This window comes from Sus scrofa, chromosome 1, assembly GCF_000003025.6.
Source record: "Sus scrofa isolate TJ Tabasco breed Duroc chromosome 1, Sscrofa11.1, whole genome shotgun sequence".
Lineage (NCBI taxonomy): Eukaryota > Metazoa > Chordata > Mammalia > Artiodactyla > Suidae > Sus > Sus scrofa.
Genome location: NC_010443.5, coordinates 218,009,675 through 218,031,485, shown reverse-complemented (window position 1 = coordinate 218,031,485; position 21,811 = coordinate 218,009,675). Strand labels below are relative to the sequence as shown.

General features: G+C 37.3%; 1 protein-coding gene across 6 annotated transcripts in view; it reads right to left on the bottom strand.

Annotated features, from left to right (window-relative positions):
* GLIS3 (GLIS family zinc finger 3) overlaps window positions 1–21,811 on the bottom strand; it is a 545,026-nt gene that overhangs the window by 86,144 nt on the left and 437,071 nt on the right. For all 6 annotated transcript variants that reach the window (XM_021074388.1, XM_021074403.1, XM_021074390.1 and 3 more), the window contains one exon: window positions 17,497–17,607. In XM_021074388.1, coding sequence (XP_020930047.1) covers window positions 17,497–17,607 — 111 coding nt within the window. The remainder of the gene's footprint in view (window positions 1–17,496; window positions 17,608–21,811) is intronic.

The following is a 21,811-nucleotide window of genomic DNA, read 5'->3' as shown; positions in this document are numbered from 1 at the left end:
TGGTCTGTTGTGTCCAACTCCACTCTCAAATGCTCTAGGCCTCATGTTGCTTGTTTGTCATCATTATTAGCACCCCTCTAGGAAGATGATATTATTGGAAGTAATTTCACATTCCGACAATGCAGGAAGCTAGTACAAGTTGTAGCTACTTCAGATCTCTGCAAAGAGCCCTGTACACTGGCAACTTTTCGTCCACTAGAAAAAAAATACACACATGCACACACACACACATACACACTGAGGAAAGGAAAAGTGCCATCAAAAGACATGTCCCCTTTCATTCCCAGTAGTCCTTCAGAACAGAACTAGGGAAAATAGATTTGTTGTAGAGTCAAATAACCAATATTTTAGTGTAGTAAATTTAATATTAGTAAATTTTAATATTTCAGTGTAGGAGGCATATTTTAGGTCTTACTTTAAAGAAAAAAAATATGTATTTTATTTTAAATCAGAAATTAACAAGTCAGCATATTTCATGTAAAAGAAAATCTTAGAAACAAAAAATAGAGACTCTAAGAAATAATTTATCCTTCTGAGAATTCTGTTCTATTGTCCACAGAAAGTAAAGACTGTGCTTTATAGCAGAAACCCAAGAGTCTGCTGACAATGGAAAGCACACGTCTTTGCAAAACTTCCATAGCAATCAAACATCAAGGAAAGGTAGTATGTGAAATACAGGCTACTTAATTTTGCCCTAGTATTTTGAAGATCAAAAGAATATCTATTCTAAGGAGACACCCCCCAAGTCTTCTACCTTTCCACTGGGGGAACCAAGCAAATTCCTTGGTTTCTCATGCCATTACCACAGGCTGAAATGATGTAACAATAACTGCAAACAGGGGTTTCCCCCTGCGCCAACTCTCTAATCAGTTTCAAAGTACGTTTTGTTGGTTCTCATTGACACCACTCAAAGGAACTGGTCACTTGTGGTCTCAAAAGTTTTACAACAAATTGTGTGATTAAATTCTTTAAATACATCTGTCCATTACTAATCCTCTTTTGCCAACATCCTTTTCAGAGAAAAATTGCAGCGCTCCATGGTGCTTGATTTATATTTCATTTTGAGAACAGGAAGTAAAGGGATTAAAGTTAAGGATTAAAACACTTACTCTTTACTGCATTTTTTTCACCTCTTGAATGGCTTCCTGGTTGCCATGGCTACTGTTCACTGGTCCTTAGTCCTGAATGCATGTCTTTGCATTAATAAAATATTTTAAATGCAGCTTCATGGAAAACAATTGGGAAAGTAGCTTTAAGTTCAACTGTTTTTGAAAGAAGAAATTAGAAATTTAAAAAAAATCTTTTTTCTTCATTCTTTTATTGGTATCCTCAAGAGTGAAACAAACTAAAAGCACAGGGACAGTCCAAAGATAGACAAATGAAAATCAAAATTATGCAGCAGGGCACAAGGAGATTACTTTGAGATAGTGAGTTGGTCTTTAACTTACAAACCAGTGTTTGTAGGAAGATTAAGGGTCCCTGAGAGTTTCTCAAATGTTGCAACACCACAGAACATTTGAAAGGCAAAACTACACGTAAATGCAGTGTTGCAATTCCACATTGCAAATAGCAGCCAGGAAATGAAAAACGAGGCTCTCCCCACCCCAAAGTTAACTTAACCATATCAATGTAAATATCACTGCTTTGTATCCAAGTCACTGACGGCAGAATCTGCATAGGAGTGTGGCCCAAGAGATGATCACCATGAACAGCATGTGCTTTCAGGATTGGAGATGTCTGCATGTTCAGTGCACAAAGCTGATGTGGAGCTGGGCGTTGAAAAGGAAGGGTGACATTGATAGACAAGTGAGCAAACACAACTGCATTTGAGTTGTTCCTTTAAACACACTCCCTTGACATTCATTTTATAATGTACTGCCTGCATTCTTTTAAAAAGCCAAGTAAAACTAAGGAGATGGAATAGTAAAAAAAAATTATAATAAAAAGTCCACTTTAAGATCTATTCTTAAAGTCCAATAGCAGGATAAGGTCCAGGATAAACTATGGAGTGACTTCTAAAACACCATTCCTGCCTTTTTTTTCCCCAATGCTTGGTTTATTTTTGCTGTATCATCCAGTGGTTTCAAACTACTTCTTTATCTCTCTGAGACCCTACTAAAACTAACTCCCCGAGATTCAAGTGTACTCATCATTTCTCACTTCTCCTGATCCCATACTCCCATTAAAACCACATTCCTCTCATAATATCCACAGAGGACAGAAATAGATGCTACGTGAAAACTTGTAATTGCATACAGGAATCTTCTCAAGACAATCTAGAGAGAGTAACTGAAAAGAATGACTACAATGATGGCAATTTTAAGCATTGTAACAGGCTAGTGGTATAGATAATTTTAGGTATGGGTAAGCAACTTCTAAATCAAACCATGAGATAGTTGGTGCCACCCATGGGCAGAATTTTAGTAAGTGAAGCAAACATGGATGGAAATGGTCAGTTATATGTAGAACCACAAGGTAAACAATCATGTGTTTCAAATATCCATGTTCCTTCTTTCCTGACTTCAGTATTTTCATTTGGAAACCATTTATTTTGGGACAACCCTAAAGATTTAGGGCCATCCCAGGACAGGCTAGGGTTACTGTTTGGCTGTTACTGTTTGGCTGTACATTTGCAATCAAGAGAGAGCAGTAAGAATCTACTACTGAGAGCCAATTCTCCACGGGACTCTCAAGTTTCTCCATGTCTTGGGAAGAGGGTCACTGAGTACCATTTTTAGACTATTTTTTAAAAGATGTTTCTATACCAAGAAGTTTTGAAAACTGACCGGGAAAGTATCTCCTTCCTTAGAAAAGGGCAGGCATACTTACATCCACTACAGGGATCCCCTGCTTTGTGAAAGTTTACTTTATGCCCCTTTGCTTTTATGGAAGACCTATATAGTACCTGTTCGAAAGAAATTTAAGGACTTTGGCTTTTACAAAAAAAGGTGAAAAGTAAAACTAGCGTTCAGCATTTGTTTTGCAGTGAGGTGTTACAGAGGCACCCTGTGCACCCCCTGAGCAACAAGAGTGGTACCACCACTCTCCCTCCCCAGGAACTATAATATACACAGCATCTCAGCTTCAAGCCACCATAGCAGTGAACTCTGTCTGTGAGCATTTGTGTTTTACCTCAATTTATTTTGTGCATCTGTTAGCAAGATGTGTTCTAAAGTAATTGCTTCTTTGCTTTACGCCATTTCCGCTTATGAAAGGTTGGATACTAGGGAAAATCTATATAAAAGATTTGGGTTCCCTAAGCTCAGAACTTTCCTCTTGTAACACAATCCACTGAGTGTGCAAGTGTCACCTGGCCCTCTTCACATCACTTTGTGGGAATTGGAACCTAAGAAACTTGCACAAGGAGTAAGTACCTTGGTGGCTCAGCCAGTTAAGGATCTGGCATTGTGGGAGTTCCCGTCGTGGCGCAGTGGTTAACGAATCCGACTAGGAACCATGAGCTTGCGGGTTCGGTCCCTGCCCTTGCTCAGTGGGTTAACGATCTGGCGTTGCCGTGAGCTGTGGTGTAGGTTGCAGACACGGCTCGGATCCCACGTTGCTGTGGCTCTGGCGTAGGCTGGTGGCTACAGCTCCGATTCGACCCCTAGCCTGGGAACCTCCATATGCTGCGGGAGCGGCCCAAGAAATAGCAAAAAGACAAAAAAAAAAAAAAAAAAGGATCTGGCATTGTCACTGCTGTGGCTAAGGTTGCAGCTGTGGTGCAAGTTTGATTCCCTGGCCAGGGAACCTCCACATGCCATGGGTGTAGCCAAAAAAAGAAATCAGTTCTTCAAAATATTTAAATAAAGAAATAAATAAAATTAAAAAAAAGAAACCTGCACAAGAAAAAGAAAAAAAAGAAACCTGCACAAGAAAAAGATGATACTCTGGCTACTGCTACTGCTATGAGTAATAACCTCCTTTTGTATCTAACTCAGGAGGCTCAGGTCTTCTGCTTGATCCCATGAAATTGTGGCAGGCTGATTTGTCAGTTTGTATCTAGGGTAAAATCTCAGTTGCTCTCCAGTTCCTTCCACTTACAAGACCATCCCCAGGACGTGCAGGATACTGGGAAAAATTTTTTGGCAGGGTTCCTGTCTATATAATACATTGGAGTCACCCCAAGTCAGTATGTCAGCATCACACTAGAGGTCCAATCTCAAGTAATTCAGCTAAAGAAATGCCACACTGGCCAGCAGGAGTGATCTGTTCACCAGGCTGCCCTCTTGGAATTAGGTCCTGCCTACAGGGCCCAAGGGTAATCCTATAGGCGTGATTCCAAAAGCTGATTAGGGCACCTAGTTGACCCCACATATGGGGTAGAGGGTGGGAGAATGCCTAGAAGGCTAGCACCTCTGTGGGTGCCAGTCTGAGATTAGGGGTCCTCATCTGGATGGCCAGGTCACCAAGAAAAAAAAAAAGTTTAGAAAAATTTGAGAAAAGTAGTCCAAAGCATGGCAGGAACTTGTTGATAGGTTACCAAATTTCCCATGCTGGAAAATCAGACAGCTCAGGGTAAGAATAGTAGAGTCAAGGAAGCACTGGATGTGGAGTCAGAAAAACTCAGCTGGAGTATAGTTGTACTACTTACTAAGTGTGCTTTGTAAAGACATTTAGCTTCTCTGAAGCTTAGGTCTTTCATCTCTAAAAGAAGACTACACTAATAATTGTAACACTGACCTTACAGAATTGTTGTGAAGATTAAGGAGGTAAACAGGCATGAAAATGCCCAGTAAACTGTGCTACATGGGTATTTAATGGTTATTATTGTTCCTCTTCCCATTTACTTTAAACTCTTATTTCATAAGAGAAGGGGATAACAATGGGTAATTGCACCCATTGTGTTATACCTGGATGATTTAAATGCCAATTTACACTGATAGTTGAAGAGCTATAAGTAGTACTGAGGTTTTTTTTTTTCCTTTTTTTCTTTTTGTCTTTTTAGGGCCATACCCTTTGCATGTGGAGGTTCCCAGGTTGGGGGTCCAGTTGGAGTTGTAGCTGCCAGCATATGCCAGAGACACTGCAAGGGAGCTGAGAAGCATCTGCAACCCACACCCAGTTCATAGCAATGCGGGATGCTTAATCCACTGAGGGAGGCCACTGATCGAACCCACATGCTAATGGATGCTAGTCGGGTTCGTTAACTGCTGAGCCATGACAGGAACTCTGGTACTGAGTTTTTGGTGTTATGCTGTGTGAAATCTTTGATCAATGTCATGCTTAATATTCTGGGGTGGGAGGGGCTCAAAACTGGGATAGAGATGGGAGGTGAGGAAACATCATGAATCGTTAAGTTCCCCTGTTCATTTATACCAAGATTTAGGGCACTCTCATGTATCTGAGTTTTTATGACCTGAAAATTGAGGAACTTCTTCTTGACATATTTTCCATATGAAAGAATAAGATTTTTTTTTTAAAGGAGCAGGAGAATGGATCATCCTTGATAGCTAATTTGAGTAAGACAAAATGAAAACTGATTTCTATATTTGACTATATACAAATGAGGAAATGTCAAGGATGTCCTTTGCATTATCCTCTCAAGATAAAATTTCTATTCAAAGTCCACAGTGGGTAAATATTACCAAATTTGTATAGCTGGTGCTTGTGAGCTAGCCTAGCCCAAAGCATATTGCCTTCTTGTCTATTGTGTTACCTCACCTCTTATACTTTCCCCTTTGAGTCTTCTTTTTCAAAGACTAGTGATATTCTTACCAGTACTGATTGATAACAGCTCATCATGGCAGTGACTTTTACTCTATACTACTGAGGAAAAAAAGGAATCAAAACAGAGGGGCCTCGTGTTTATATATGATAGAAAAATATATGGAAAGATATGCAGCTGTGTTAAGCCTCTGTGATCAACTATATCACAAATCTGCTACTACCTGCCTTTTATATTTTCCATAGGTGAGAGTCTCAAATGGGAACTGTTAGAAAAATGATTGCTGGAAGCAGGGTGAGGGAGAATGAGACCTAGCACAGGAGAAAAGACAGCAAGAGAGGCCACCCTGCCAGTCAGTGAATTAAAGATTCTAAGGTTACATTAACTCTGCTACCAAAAACACTCATAAGCATGATTATAAAAGTATCCTTTGAGGAATTCCTACTGTGGCACAATGGGATTGGTGGTATCTCTGCAGCAACAGGATACAGGTTTGATTCTTGGCCCAGTACAATGAGTTAAACAAGGATCCGGTGTTGTTGCAGCTGCCTCGTAGGTCACATCTGTGGCTCAGATCCTTCCTGGCCCAGGAACCCCATATGCTGCCTCAGGGTGGCCAAAAGAGAGAAAAAAGAAGTATTCTTTGAGAAAGTACAAAGAGATAAGGCCCCCCCCAAAATGGAGAAACAGAAATCTATCCCTCAAATTTCAACAAGGCAAAATAAATAAATAAATAAATAAATAAAGCCTAGAAATGCTCTTGATAACCAGAATGCTTAAACTTCATGCTTGGAAAGAGTCTTGAAATAACACAGGTTAGTGAGCAGTTCAGAAGAAAGGAAATCAATAGGAGAGAGGATGAGGTTATTGAGAACAACCAGAGTCCTCATTTCCTAAAAAGGTTCTATCAGGTGAAAGCCAGATATATTAATGAACCTAGAATTCAATGACTTACTTAGCAAAATCTCTCATGATTCTGGAACATTTTGGAGAAGAATAACAAACCTGAAATTGATGATACCCCTGCTGGATACAGTCATACCAATGAGACACTGTATCTAAACCGCACTGATTAATGGAAATATGCCAACCTAATTTGCCTTGTCTCCTTTCACCCTAGATCCCTAATTCATGTCTCATATTACCACCATAATCATCTTTCTAAATCAGAAATCTGACCAGGGTGTGTCTTTAAACATTTTAGTATGATATACAAAGCCCTTTAACATCAGGTGCCTTGTCAGCCTTTTCAGCTCGATGCTCTCTCAAGAGCCAATAAATGACACTTCGAGTTTCCTGTGACCCTAGCTGGAACTATTCTATGGCATCAATGAAATGGAGAGAATAGAAAATTATGTAATCCATATGCTAAAAAAATATGGAAGCTGAGTAATAAGTAAAGATAACAAGGATATTAACGAAGAATTTCTACATTTATCAGTAAAGTCATTAATAGAAACAACGAAGTATCCTTGGATGATAGAACTAGAGCCCATGTGTGGGTGTTCCAGGAAGACAGATTTTTGACCTAGTAATATAAAGAATATTTGAACATATTAGACTTGCTAAATAACAAACAAAAAAAGAGACTGTCTTAAAAGCAAGAAAGCTTAAGATTCTATGAAGAGACTTTATAAATATCTTTTGGGGCTTTCTGAATGTGATTTCCCATACTGAGCTACAGGAAGGATGAGATTTCATTTAAGGACTCTTATAATTCTAATGGACTAAAGCTGTGCCCATAGTTGGCCCCTTGCAGTGGCAGCACAGAAAGCACCCATCCCAAAAAGCCACTTGGGAAAAATATCTTCTTATTCCAATAATAAAGACAACTTCATTGAAGCAGTGACTATCCATAGTCCTTTAACAATTATTAAGTAGTTAAAGGAGTCAACCAATAGTGGAAACAGTGAGCATTTAAGATGTCACATGACACTTTGCTAGAGTTTATAAAGAGGGGTCTGGATTGCTGAGTGGGAGAATAATCTTTTGTCAAAACATTCTGTGGAATGCCAAGATTGCAAACAGTATGTCAAGACTTAATGGACAGCTTTGAAATAGGCACTATTAAATAATTCTCTCACACATTCTGTAGGTCTTATAGGAAAGCAGCATACCACCTTTTGGCATCATATTTGTCTCCCTTTCTACTTTAAACTTTCTCATTTCTCAGAAAGAAACTAAAGAGGGTAGAAGTAGTAAGGAAAAATTCATCCTTATGCTAAGGGCCAAAATAATAAAATAAGATAATGTATACAAAATGGCTCTGACATATTAAAGCATTAAATGTGGGCAAAATAAGCCCCTTTCTTTACTATCACTGTTAACATTATCACTATTAAAACATTTGGATTACAGAGATTAGATTCCACTTGATGAACGACCTAAGCGGTGCCTTGTAGAAGACTCAAAGATCTAGTGGTCAAGTTCCCCTAATTTCTCAGCAAGAATCCAAATAAACCAGCTGAGGCAGGAAAAATCTCTTCTCCCCTTAGAAAATTCTTGCTATTATCTGACTTTCACCTCTTTATACCACTAATTTAAAAAACCATCCTCTGCAGCAGAAATGGAGAATGGCAAGGTATTTTTCTCTTTATTGTAACACCTTCTAATAATAACTGCCACCCCTGTGGCTGTAGCTACCTACATCAAAGATTGAGCTCCGTCTAGCGTAGAAGTTCAACCAGCACTGTGCATATATGTTTTCCCATTAGTAGCTACCATATTCCTACAAGATTGCTGTTAGTATCTGGATTTCACAAATGAGAGAAATTTAGAAGAGGCAGTCAGGAAACAATCAAGGGCTAGAACGGGATAAAAGTAAAACTCTTCTGCTTGAAATATACAGCCATCCATCTCCTAGTCACATAACAATATCTATAGGAGAACTGACAAATAGCAGGGATTTCCAACCCAAAGACATGGATTTTCCTGTAAGTCTGCTCAAGATTTTTGCGCACACTAACATGACCACAAATGTATTCTAATATGAAGGTAAAACAAAATGGAAATTATGCCATGATATCAGTTTTCATTAATTGTTTTTAAACAGCTAAAATCCTTGAGGGTAAATTAATGGAGGAGTCTGGGATACAGAAAAACCAACTTCCTAAAATTTCAACAACTACCTGTTTTCTTAGAAGCCTTTAATAGACAATGTGATATAATTCTAATAGGAACAGCTAACCTTTATTGGCCATGTATAACTTACCAGGCACCATGCTAAATGTTTTATTGTTATTATTTCATTTAATATGATATAAACACACTGTTAGCAAACATTATATGACAAACATGACAAAAATGACTAACATACTGTGATAAACCTCTATGATTCGATAAATTCTGATATATAATGCAAAATATATGTTAAGAAAGTATCAGCATATATACTTACAATATAATTCTCTTATAGTTTCTTAGCATTGCATCTATAAATTAATTGGCATAAACAAATTTGCTTTGAATGATCATTGGTATAAGAAAGTAGGACAAGGAATAGCCAATAATTGATTTCCTTATGTTTTCCTAGTGAATAATCAATTTGCTCTAATACACATTACATTTTGAGGTTTACCATGCCCCACCTTTATGTGGCTAGTGTCACATTCAAATAAAATAACCTCAGTTAAATTTTAACATAATAGATTTTAGTTTGTGGGTGTAATGGCCAGTTTTATGTGACATCCTACATTTCTTTTAGCTCAGAGGGTCTTTTTTTAACAGCTTTATTGAGGTTATTACTGATATACAAAGAACTGCATATATTTAATGTGTACAATTTGATGGATCTGTGATACTATCACTGGCAATCAAAGTAAAAGCCACACTTCCCAGAGTGTTTCCTTGAATCCCTCTGTGGGGGATTATTTTGTCTTTTCTTTCCTTCTTTCTTTCTTTTTTCTTTCTTTCTTTCTTTCTTTCTTTCTTTCTTTCTTTCTTTCTTTCTTTCTTTCTTTCTTTCTTTTTTCTCCCTTAGTCATCAGAAGTCTTAATTTCAGAAAGTTAGTGCAATCTATGGAGCTTCTCCCCTGAAAAATTCATTTTGCATAATTTCTATGATTTCATGAACTTCCTAAAACCCATTCATCCATATACTCCCTTGTGGTCCATGGACCCCAAGTTAATAGCCTCTGAAGAGAACCAAATGTCACAGATTCAAGACTGATTTTAATTCCTCCTGGTTTGGGTCTAAGCTTCTTTTCCCACATTCGGATTTTTTTTGCATCGAAGCGAGCATATGACCTCAAAAGACAAGCTCTTATAGTCATCTCTGAAAGAGGACTTACAAGAATATTCATTTCTCACTAAAAAAATACTTTGAGGACACTGTTGTCCTCTTGTCAGTCACAATAGACTGCCCTGGACTGCAGGTATGTATAACAACGCTTTCTGCTGAAATAGCTATCCCTTCACCTTTGAGGACCTATGTTCGCCTTTCAAGATAGCTAAGAAGATGGGGAAATGGAAAAACCAGGGACTGTAACTTAAGCTGAATCACAAATCAATTCACAGCAATGCTTGAAAGAAGCCCATACCTCCTGATGCCCAACCCAAACACTACTCCGAGACAGAGCCACTCTCCCAGTATCCACCATGGAAAGTTTTACATTAAGCTCACCCAAGCCCTTGTGTGAAGTCATCCTGAAAATAAATCCTCAGACCTCAGAAAGCCAAGATACAAACAAATGGAAAATATTGCCCATGGATATCAAAGACAAAACTCAACTGGATCAGAAAAGGGAGAACAGAGAGAACTAGCAGAGAAAGCAGTAACTGCATAAGAGACACAGCACTTCACAAGTGGAGACAGAACAAAAACCCATAAAGGGCCATGGTGAGCTGTGTCATAGTCTAGGATTTTGTTTAGACAGCAGAAAGTCTGCGCTAAATGCTTTTATTCCACAATCATTTTTATCAAGAATACACAAAATCTTCTGAATCCAATCATCTGTTGATGGACCTAATAAGGGAATGAGAAGCTTAGAAGGTTTCTGTCAGTCAATCAATCAAAAAAGCAATTGTCAGAGTTCCTGCTGTGGCACAGCGGAAACGAATCTGACCAGCAACTATGAGGCTGTGGGTTCGAACCCTGGCCTCATTCAGTGGGTTGAGGATCTTGCGTTGCCGTGAGCTGTGATGTAGGTGGTGGATGCAGCTCGGATCCCAAGTTGCTGTGGCTGTGGTGTAGGCCAGCAGCTACAGCTCCAATTAGACCCGATCCCTAGCCTGGGAACCTCCACATGCCACAGGTGTGGCCCTAGAAAAGACTAAAAAAAAAAAAGTTAAAAAAGCAATTGTCTAGGAACTATTTCTAAAAGGCAGCTGTGCTAGGCACTGTACATCTTGAATTGCTCACTAAAGCACCTGTCACATAGTCCTCATTCCTTACACAATTGGCCAGAGCTGTGTCAAATACTCCTATTATTTGTTCCAATTAAGACCATTTAGGGGGAATAAGAAATAAAACTACTTTGCAATGTATGACAAAAAACTGTAATATAATCAAGAACAATATAAAGTACCATATATCTCCCATTGTTTTCAAATAATAGAAGCTAAGACTGACTCTTTAAGAATCTCTGTCATTTGCAAAAGAATTTCCAGAAGCATGGAAATATCATGTTCCAGAAGCATTCTCTATGTGACTTAATCACAGCACTTCTCCTCCTGTGCAGAAAGTACACGTCTCCGCGTGTCTCTTGTTGGAATGTAATCTTCAGGAGGGCAAGCTCTGATTTCACTTGTTTTCAAATCCTCAGAACTGATGCAGGGCCTCACTTGTGCTTCCTGTGCTGACTGTGCAGTGAGCCACAAATGCTGGCCATCTCAGTTGTTTTCGTAGGTGGGAGATACAAAAGCTATGCTTTTCACTGTCTGGCACCCAATCCCTTTAATGCAACCATGATTAAGAACAGGCTGTAGAAAAGTTTAATTATAACAAGCTAAGATGATCTTGACATCCACTGTTGTGCTTTTAGTTAGTAACAGAATCTATTAAAAGAAACTCAAACAGAAAGGTATAGTATTTCGACATGAGGACTGCTTTAAAAAATTTTTGCAGCTAATACAGTTTTCTCATTTCCGAAGTCGTCATTTGAATGTATTCCTGACTATCTTACCTCAACAAATCCTCCTCTTTAATCTCCATATCAAGTCCCTCGCAGCTTCTTGCCTACATTTGTGTTGCTTATTTTCTATTGACTTCATCAAGACAATGTTGCTGTATGAGGACAGAGCATATGTCTTATACACACTTGCATCTATGAGCCTAACCCAATGCCTGAGACACAGTAGATTCTTAATAAACATTTGTTGAATGGAATAAATAAAATTACTTAGAATGTATTTCTCAAGTAATTTACTAATAAAAGAGTAGTTTGATGAGATGCTCTTGAGGAAAAAGAAAATTGTTTTGTTGGCCAAGCAATTTTGAACAATGTTTAATGTTATCTTCCCTCTAGAATATTGGTATATCCAAGGCTCTGAGGTCTTGCAAGGAAATCATTGAATATTACTCAACTCGGTTTTTTCCAAATTTACATGACAACAAAAAACTTTCGAAAAGCGCTATTATTAAGATTCTGTGAATTATGTTCTAAAGAACACACTTTGGGAAATACCACTTTAAGAATTAAAAAAGACACAGAACGACTAAGCTCAAATTGCAAGTTTTTTTTTTTTTTTGGTTTGTTTTTTGGGTTTTTTTGTTTGTTTTTTGTATTCACAAGGCTGACAACAGCTTCTCTGATCTCTTCACACAGGAACAGAAGCTTTTTCTGTTTACTCTCACAGACTACCAACTTTAACCCTCCACTTTCCCATTCCCAAATGTAAATTCTCAATCCCTTTCTAATAGCAACAATCACCATGTAGCATCAAAATGTTCTCAAAAGCATAGCTGGTTTCATACTGGATCTACTGAAAACAGAAGCCTCCAGGCAACTGGTTTCAACTAAATCAGTACTATCAACCTAGGTTTAACCTGACTTTTTTTTTTTAATTTCAATTTAATTATTAGCATCAGTATTTGAAACTAAATTGTTTTACGAAAGCTTACCCAGAAACTTTCTTGAAATCCCTTACCCTTAATTGAGACATCAGGACATTCAGGCAGGTAGTATGTCTCAACATCATTTTAAGGTATAACATAAGTAATTTTTCACCAACAATTGTTAAAATAGAAAAGTTGGTAAATGACTCACTTAAAAAACACACATATTAGTGCCATTTAAACGTCATCCTGTAATAGCATCACTTTTGCCTGAATTCCAGTAGGATTTCCTAAGTGTGAGAAGAAGAAGGGGAGCTACCAGTTCATCTTGAAATGATATGTCTGTGATATGTGTCTATTACTGACATGCCATTGAGAGTTGAGGTGATTTTTAATTTACGTCTGAGCAGAAAACTAAGGAAGAAAGAAAGAAAGGAAGGAGGGAGGGAAGGAAGGGAAGGAAGGAATGGGAAGAAGGAAGGAAGGAAAGAAGGGGGAGGGAAGGACAGAGGGAGGAAGAAAAAGGATTGTCAAAATCTGGGAAGGCCCCTAATTGTATACCCAACTTGTGCATGCCATCTGCCATGCAGATGATGACAGAAAACTGATAAAAAAGTGAGCCTCACTAGCTCTTTTATTACATATGCTTTCATTTAGAGGGAAATAGATTTTTTCATGTATATTTTTAAAGATTCCAACAACTGCACAAAGACAGGTGAGCCTATGCTCTAATTCATGAAATTGTTTACAGTTTTGAGTATATACGGGGTGGTGGTGCCTCTGAAGAGAGTCCAAAGAATCATTAGTTCTACATGAAGAGAGTTGCATTAAACAAGCAGCTTTATTTTGGCTAGAAAGCTATATAGAGCTGTTTTCTAAGGAGGAAATAGAAAAACTGCATTCGCGTCCACTTCAAATGCTATGCTTGCTTGGTTTAAAACAGCCTGTGCTGAGGTCACAAAAGTGAAAGTCCTCAACCACAGTGGGTCAAAGGTGAATGTCTTGCAAACATTTAACAAATTACACCCAAAGTTCAGAATCTTTGTGGAAGTGCGAAATGGACAAAAATTCACATCATCTCTAACTTTCCGCCCAGCATTCTTTGCATTCACTTAAAAAAAAGCCCACTTGGATAGCAGTCCAGAGTTGAAGGAAACCTCCTTGCTTATGGCACTTACAAGGTGAACATGAAAAATTCTGATAAAGCTCACAGCCTTGAGGAAAACTTCAAGTGGCTTACTGCCTTAGTTTTCTCTTATTTCACCACTCATTATCAGACAGAATTGAAGGACAGATTCTGCCTTTTGCTCTGCAGGCTAAATTCTATTCTCACTAGAGACCATAGCTGGTGACTTGAGTATTTTGCTAGTAATTTATCTGTGTAGCTCTCTATTTAATGGACTCAAGATCTGCAAAGCACATTTGATAGAAGAAGTATGTACATCAGCTGATGGGATGTGTGGGTGCACATGCATTAAACAAAGAGAAAAGTTATTCTCTACATGCAAAGAGCCAAATTATCCCAATTCCTTTGCAGAAGAGTTATTTTTCTTCTTTATTTTCACAGTTTGAATAATATTTAGCTGAGATTTTAGATTCTCAGTTTTCCGTAGGATCCAACAGGTATGGGAAAGGGCCAAATGCCCACAGCCAGAGCATTAGATCTCTACCCTTTCTAATAAACATCTGTCTTATGAGTTAGGGTGCTTTGTCATTGGCCCTGATTTCAGAGTGGCACTTCATAAAGCTGGCCACATTAAGATGAAAATAATGTCATTTAGTGTGTAGGGGGAGGTTAAAAAGAGGATTAGGGGCAGGCAGGCAAGCAGGGTATATTAAAGGAGTCCATGACTAACAGGGTGTGACAGAAAGGGTTTTATTCTTTTCAACAAAACAATTCCCTAGGGCTAGGCCCATTACTCCACTGTGCCTTTATCACCTTGGAATTTTTATGGTTATTTTTGATGAATTCACATTTTTGTAAAGGCCTTTTGAAATGATGCCAGTTTTCAATTTTTAATTAAAGTCGTAAATAATCTTAATTCTGCTTTAAAAGGGTTATTGTTTCTTACTTTTTTTTATTATTGCTGCCAGGAAATATTTCAAATACCAAGCCCTGATGCAAGTTAGCAATTAGAATCTCTCTGAGGTCTAGTAACAACAATGTACCAAGGAAATACTAGACACCAGTATACCAGCACAAGGTTTGAAATGTAGATTGACTGATTTCAGGTTTATTAGCAATGCTAATAATGTCCTCCTGGGAGTGACATTTCCTCTTTTTACTGGATGGAGCAACTTTTATCACTTTAATTTCCATAAATTAGTCCATCGTGGATCCATATAAGATTCTTTTAAAATCTTCAGATTAAAAGGACAGGTTAAAATTTGGAAAGTAAACACAGTAAACTTGTCACTAAGGACTAGACAATGAATATCAGCCAAATCCAATTCAGGCATTCACAGGAAAAAGAAAGAACATCAAAAGCTGAATTGTTGGAGAGACAATAGCTCATAAGACAAAATTAAGAAAATATTGTACTCTATGACATTAGATTATGATACTATTCCTTATAATATCTTTGTTATCTGGCTTGCCTATTGAAGGCTATCTGCAAATTGTCTATGAATTTACATTTTGTAATGCTAAGGTTTGGTTTTCATTTTTAAATTAGTGCTTCAAAAATCTCCCACATAATCAAAACTACTCCTTCTTTATAAAAGGCTGAAACACACTATGGTTGAATAGAAACCATTAATAATTCCTAAACATATCCCATTATATTTTCATACCTACTATCAAGCTAGGTTACCTTCTTAAGTTGAATATCATATTGTTGCTTATTTGTCTAATTATGATTTTTACATTCTGTCATGTCCACCACAATTGTTACTCTCTGTGAAGGTGTTCTTCAATCTCACGATAGATTTGCAATTGCAATAAAACCTCACACTGTTGGGACAACTTGGAGGTGGAGAATAGTTAGGTTTAGGGAGGAAAAACTCTCAGCAAGAGAGTTTATTATTATTTTTTAAAAATATAACTTATTGCTTCAAGTTTATAAGATATACATGGATAATGATAAAAGCTATTGGACAGTGGTTATGCTGAACAGTTAAGAGTATGAAATAACGATGTGTTATTTTAAGAATGTTAAGCAGCCTCCTATAATTTTATTTATATTATTTATTTACTTAGCGGTTCCTTTCTCTTAAAATACAGGAACATATCCAATCCACGATGAATGATCATCTATTATCATCTGTTGATAATGACCATCTGTTATCCCAGTTTATTGGGATTCCAATTAAAGAGACTTAACTGCATTTACAAAGAAAAAAATAAATGATTTTAATAATTGACTTACAAGAGTGGGTTTGTATACTACTAAGAATATATTTAAAAACCACTATCTATCAAATCCTCCTAACCAGGCATTTTTCTAACTCATAGGGAAGAGGTCAAATTATTTCGGTATATGAGCCCTCAACTAGCACTGTGCTAACACCTTCCACTGAAGAAAAAGTTCAAAAAACAAGACTATAGAGCATTTCCCAACATAAAAGTGTTAAATCCCTATAAACCACAAAAAAATGAAGGATTCTAGTTAGATATAGAAGCCATGGTGACCTGAAAATCACATCCTTAGGATTCACTCATTTAAAATAAGCTAAATCTTAAATTTCCTTTAAATTTGTTATGAAGGGCCTTTAAATGAATTTTCGGTACCCATCTGAACACAAATAAAACACTGAAAAAGCCAAGGTCAGGTTAACATGTTTTCTACCATAATCAGGAGATACTTTTTGGTCTAAAAATTTACAAATTCAGTTAGTAGAAAATGAATAATTTAATTACTGAAAGGCAGTAAGCTCCTCGTTTTTCAACGTGTTAAAGCCCCACATGGCTGACTACTTGCTGGGGATCTTATATGGTCAGGAGAGTAAGTCAGGTGCGCTGGCAGGTTGATCGTCAACATTTCTTCCACATCTGAGATACTATAATTTCCATGAACTTTGAGAGAGGCACTAAGCCCTCATCGATGTCAAAGGAATTTTAGGTTCAAATCCTTTCTCAGACTTTCATATACAGTACCTATTAAGGAATGTGTTTTTTTCTAAACTTGAAGGGACAAACGCTCTGTACTTATTGATCCTAGAGATTTACCTACCTTCTTCATCACAGCCAGTGATTTTAGTCAACTGATACTTTATGAAAAAACATTTATCTCTGGAAAGGGTTTTTGCTGTGTTGGTTTTCCCAATTCAATTTTCTTTAGCTATTTGGACTTAATTTTGTTACCCTCCAGTTTAGGGAATCTTTACTAATTTCCTCAAATTCCTATCATACAAACAAAACTCTCCCCAGAAATTCATATCTGGTTACATCAGTTATGCAAAGCATAGCCTTGCTATTAATTTTTTTTTTTTTTTGTCTTTTTGCCATTTCTTGGGCCACTTCCGCAGCATATGGAGGTTCCCAGGCTAGGGGTCCAATCGGAGCTGTAGCCGCCAACCTACACCAGAGCCACAGCAACACAGGATCTGAGCTGTGTCTGTCACCTACACCACAGCTCACGGCAACGCCGGATCCTCAACCCACTGAGCACGGCCAGGGATCGAACCTACAACCTCATGGTTCTTAGTCGGATTTGTTAACCACTGAGCTACAATGGGATCCAGCCTTGCTATTACTTTATGGTAGATTTCTTAGAGTGTAAAACATGTCATACTTTGGGAAGTATTACAATTACCAATGCCCTGCAGAAGTCCCCAGTACTGCAAGAGGGATTTAATTTTGCTTTTTCTGGCTGAATAAATACTCTTATAAAATTACCTTTTTCCTTGCTTGTTGATCTTTGGAGGAATGTGCCTTCACATGCTTCCTTAGGGAACTTGGGTCTGTGTAGCGTTTGGTGCATCCTGGAATTTGACAAGCATAAGGCTTCTAAATAAGAAAGAAAGAAAGAAACAGCTGTGGTTAAATCATAAAGGTAACTGGGGAAGGTTTACTCAAAGACTATTAACTTCAGAGCATGAACTGTTACCAAGTGATTGATGTGAAATGCTATGTAATACTCACGCATTTTAATTAGAAAGCCCAGGAAGTTCACACCAAGGCAAAGAGAAGAATAAATTTTCAAGAACAAAGATATGGCTTATCTTTGATGATTTTTAAGAGATTGCTATAGAGTGCACTCTTACCACAAAATCTCCTGTGGCATTTTTAATATGGAAATAATCAGTATCTCCAGTCATACTTACAGTTATGTTCCCCTGAAAACAATTTCTGGTTGTGTCAGAAATTAGGAAACACATATTCTTTAAGAGTTCAGGTATAAAGAATCTGTAGAAAAGTCCAGAAAAGACTGGGAATGTTTCAGAAGAAACCTGATTCAGAAAGAGAGAGGGAGAGAATTAAAAGGGAAAATTAGTGGAAAGCGAGTAAAAGACAATAGATTTCAAACAATGGATACATGAAAAGTCAGCCAGAGAAACATTAATATGATTAGTTGCAGTGGATTCTAAACCAGGCTTAGGTCAACAGGCCCTTGGTTGAGCATGATGAGCAGAGTTCTGGCTACTCCAATTCCCCCATGTGCTGGAGAGATGAGAAGTGTGGAGCCCAAAGCAGAATCTAGAATTTGTGTGTGTGTGTGTGTGTGTGTGTGTGTGTGTGTGTGTGTGTGTGTGTGTGTGTCCCTGGTGACCAGTATATGATAATCAGGAATGAATGAATGAATGAATGAAAACACTACACATTGATTCAAATTTTAGCAACTACTTCTACTATAAGAACTATGGCTTTTAAGTTGTGGAATAAAAAAAACCCTGCTTATTCTGAGAAGTGAAAAAAATCACAAGATTAATTGTGCTTATAAGATGTATTAACAGTCACTCATCTACTTAGTATCTCATCAGGTGAGATTACAGCTATGTCTACATGAGGTGAAATGGAAGGAAGAGAACTGAAGCCCTGACTCTACAATAGAATTCTTGCTTCAGAAATCCATTATTCTACTGACCCTCCCCCAAAACTGTCAGATTATTTTAGTTACTGTTTATATTTTGTTCCTATTTTCATGTGCTTGCCTGTCATTTTGTGGGCCAACATATGTGAATTATATTATTTGCCCTGCTGGAAATCGTATATATGATTCACTTTTTTGTTGTTATTGTTGCCATTTTTGATTCCAAGAACAAGTAAAAGTCATGAATATATAATTTAGTTTGTTATTCCCAATTGTAATTTTAAGTTTGATTATCTGATTGTTTGTTCATGGACAGACTGACTGACTGACTGAATGAATGAATCATGAAGCAGCTCTTTTGCTTCCATAATGTATTGGGCACTGTGCTACATATCAGGGATCTAACAGTAAACAATTGATAAAGCAGCTATTCAACATGTCCCAGTTTTTGCAAAATGATGAGCCAATTGTGGACTGAACTCATTTGCCAATGAAGTTTTCATTCAGTAAACAAAGCTTTTCTTTAAATTAGGAATCTTTTCTGGGTTCACAGGACTTTCTTACCCTAGTCTTCCCTATCCTGCCCTGGTGTTAGGGGGGCAATTAGCCACTATCTTTATTGGCAGTCATGTGTGATCACATAAGCTCATGTTTTGAGCATTAGAAGAGATGCTGTATGTAAATATTAACATGTTATATAAATTGGTATCATTGTTACTGGTGGAACAGCAATTTCTAGGTTCTTGTCCCCTGAAGGAAAGAATTCAGTTGATAGACATAGAGCAGTTTTAGGCAGGAGGAGTTTTATTAAGCAAAGTGAAAGTATGCTCCTGAAGGGAAGAGAGCAGGCTGTCTGGAAAGCAGAAGCAGCCCCAGTGTTTTCAGAGTAGTGGAGCATTCCTTCCCTGTGTCCTGAGTCATTTTTTTTTTTTTCTTGCTTGCTTTCTTTTTACACCTGTACCTGTGGCATATGGAAGTTCCAGGGCCACGAGTTGAATTGGAGCTGCAGCTGCTGGCCACAGCCACAGCCACAACCACATCCAAACCGCATCAGCGAACTATGTCACAGCTTGTAGCCAGATCCTTAACCCACTGAGCGAGGCCAGGGATCAAAGCTGCATTCTTACAGAGACAATGTCAGGTCCTTAATCCCACGAGCCACAATGAGAACTCCATGTCCTGAATCATCTGATTGACAGCTTTAGGTTATATAACTTTTCTCCTTGTGTGCAGGTACTTACTCATAAGCACCCAAGTGAAACTCACTGGGCTGGGGGGCAAAAAACAGAAATGCTAATTATAAATATGGAGTAATGAAACCTGGGTTACTTACTGAGTCACCTCTTAGGTCCTGGTGTTCCCACCCCAACAGGTGCTGGCAGTTTGGAAAGCTCAGTGGTGTTTTTTGACCTTCTGATTAGCCCTGATAAGCCAGGAAACTCAGTGGCTCTTAACCACAAAAGAGAGGATCTCTGGGCCCATTCTGGCCAGTGTCAGGGCAGAGGACCAAAAGATGATTCCTCTAGGATGGGGCAGGAATGTCTGACTAATTATCTAACACCATTACCACAGTTAACATAACGGTCACTATTATTTAAGTTGGAGAGTAAGAAATAGGTAATGTCATTTTGTCTTTGATTTGGGGATGTTCTTGAAGAAGGCTTGAATACTGACCATTCCTCTAGCTACCCTTCGCCATCTCTGCTGCTGTCAGCCAACTGGGATTAGTATGCCAAAACAGCAATGTCAGGGGCTGGTTTAGGTGTACTAGTGTACTGGTCATTTTAATTCAGATTACCTAAGCTTTATATGGCATGCTATACTTCATCAAACAATATTCATTATTCTCCATTGATACTATAAATTTATTTCTCCTCTCTAGATATTAAGATACTAATAGAGAAATGAATTAATAAAATTTTTCAGGGTTAGAATTATGAACCCAGTTGTTTTTATGGGGAAATCATTTTTCTAGAGGTAAAGAATCTATTTAGCTGAAAAAAGACTTTATCTGAAATTCTGGCAGCATTAGCATAAGGAGTGCTTAATGAAAGGGAATGGGGACCTAAATTTAAATAATAAAATTCTTCAAGCAACTACATTTTGCTTTTTAAAATAAATGTTTAATTTCTTAAAATCTTCAAAGATTTTAAAAGAGCTTACCAATTTGTTAAATGCAATAAAAATTTAAACAGAAGGTAGTTCGGATTTTAAAGGAAAATATGTTTTTAAAAGAATTAATAGAGAAATACTTTTAAAAACAATAAAAATAGCTAAGTTTTAAAAGCTACTGCATTGAAATGAATCATGAAATTATTATCTTAGGTAGCTTTCCTCAAAAGTTTTAAAAAGGGATATATATATTTTAATTCAAAATGATTTTAGAAAATAGCCTTAGTGTGATTAGCTAAAATTAGCTCTAAGCAAAGAAGAGTATTGTAGAACCATAACACTTAGCCTCACAATAGTTCTTTCAAACTACAGATAACTAGCTAGAGTAGAAGCAATTTCTCAAGACAATCTTGTCTCATGAATGTTCATTCTTCCATGATAAAGTTTAATGACAAATTGGAAAATTTATTAGATTCTACCAAGTCCATTTCAGACATACAAAGTAGGGCATTTTTAACATAATTTATTCTTTTTTCCTTTAAAAATACTGTTATTCACCAAATTTATTCATTTAATATTCCATTCTGTTAGTGCTAAAATCACTGAATTCAATTCAGCTTGGGCAAAAAAGGGCCCATCTTATACCCATATTATTCTAATTATATTTCAGTTATTTATTAGGCAAATCATCACATTTATGTATATTAGGAGATAAATCTGTTTTAAAAGGTTTATGTGACATATAGCTAAAATGACTTTGATCAATATGACTAATAGAGACTAATATAAAATTTAATAAATATGTCAACTATAACATCAGAAGAATCTTAAATATGTATGAGAAGGTGTATAGAAATAACAGCATCTTTTCAAAATTCAAATTCTGGTATAGTTTAATAATAGACATCAGAATGTTAACACCGAACAAGTACTGTCATGAATACATTATTTGCAAGAACGTGGGATAAGAGATCCGTGAAGTGTATAATACATTTATCCTAATGGCTTTGTTAAGTGAACTACAATTCATATAGGCTACCTGGCCTCATGTAAAGAAAATGGCATCAA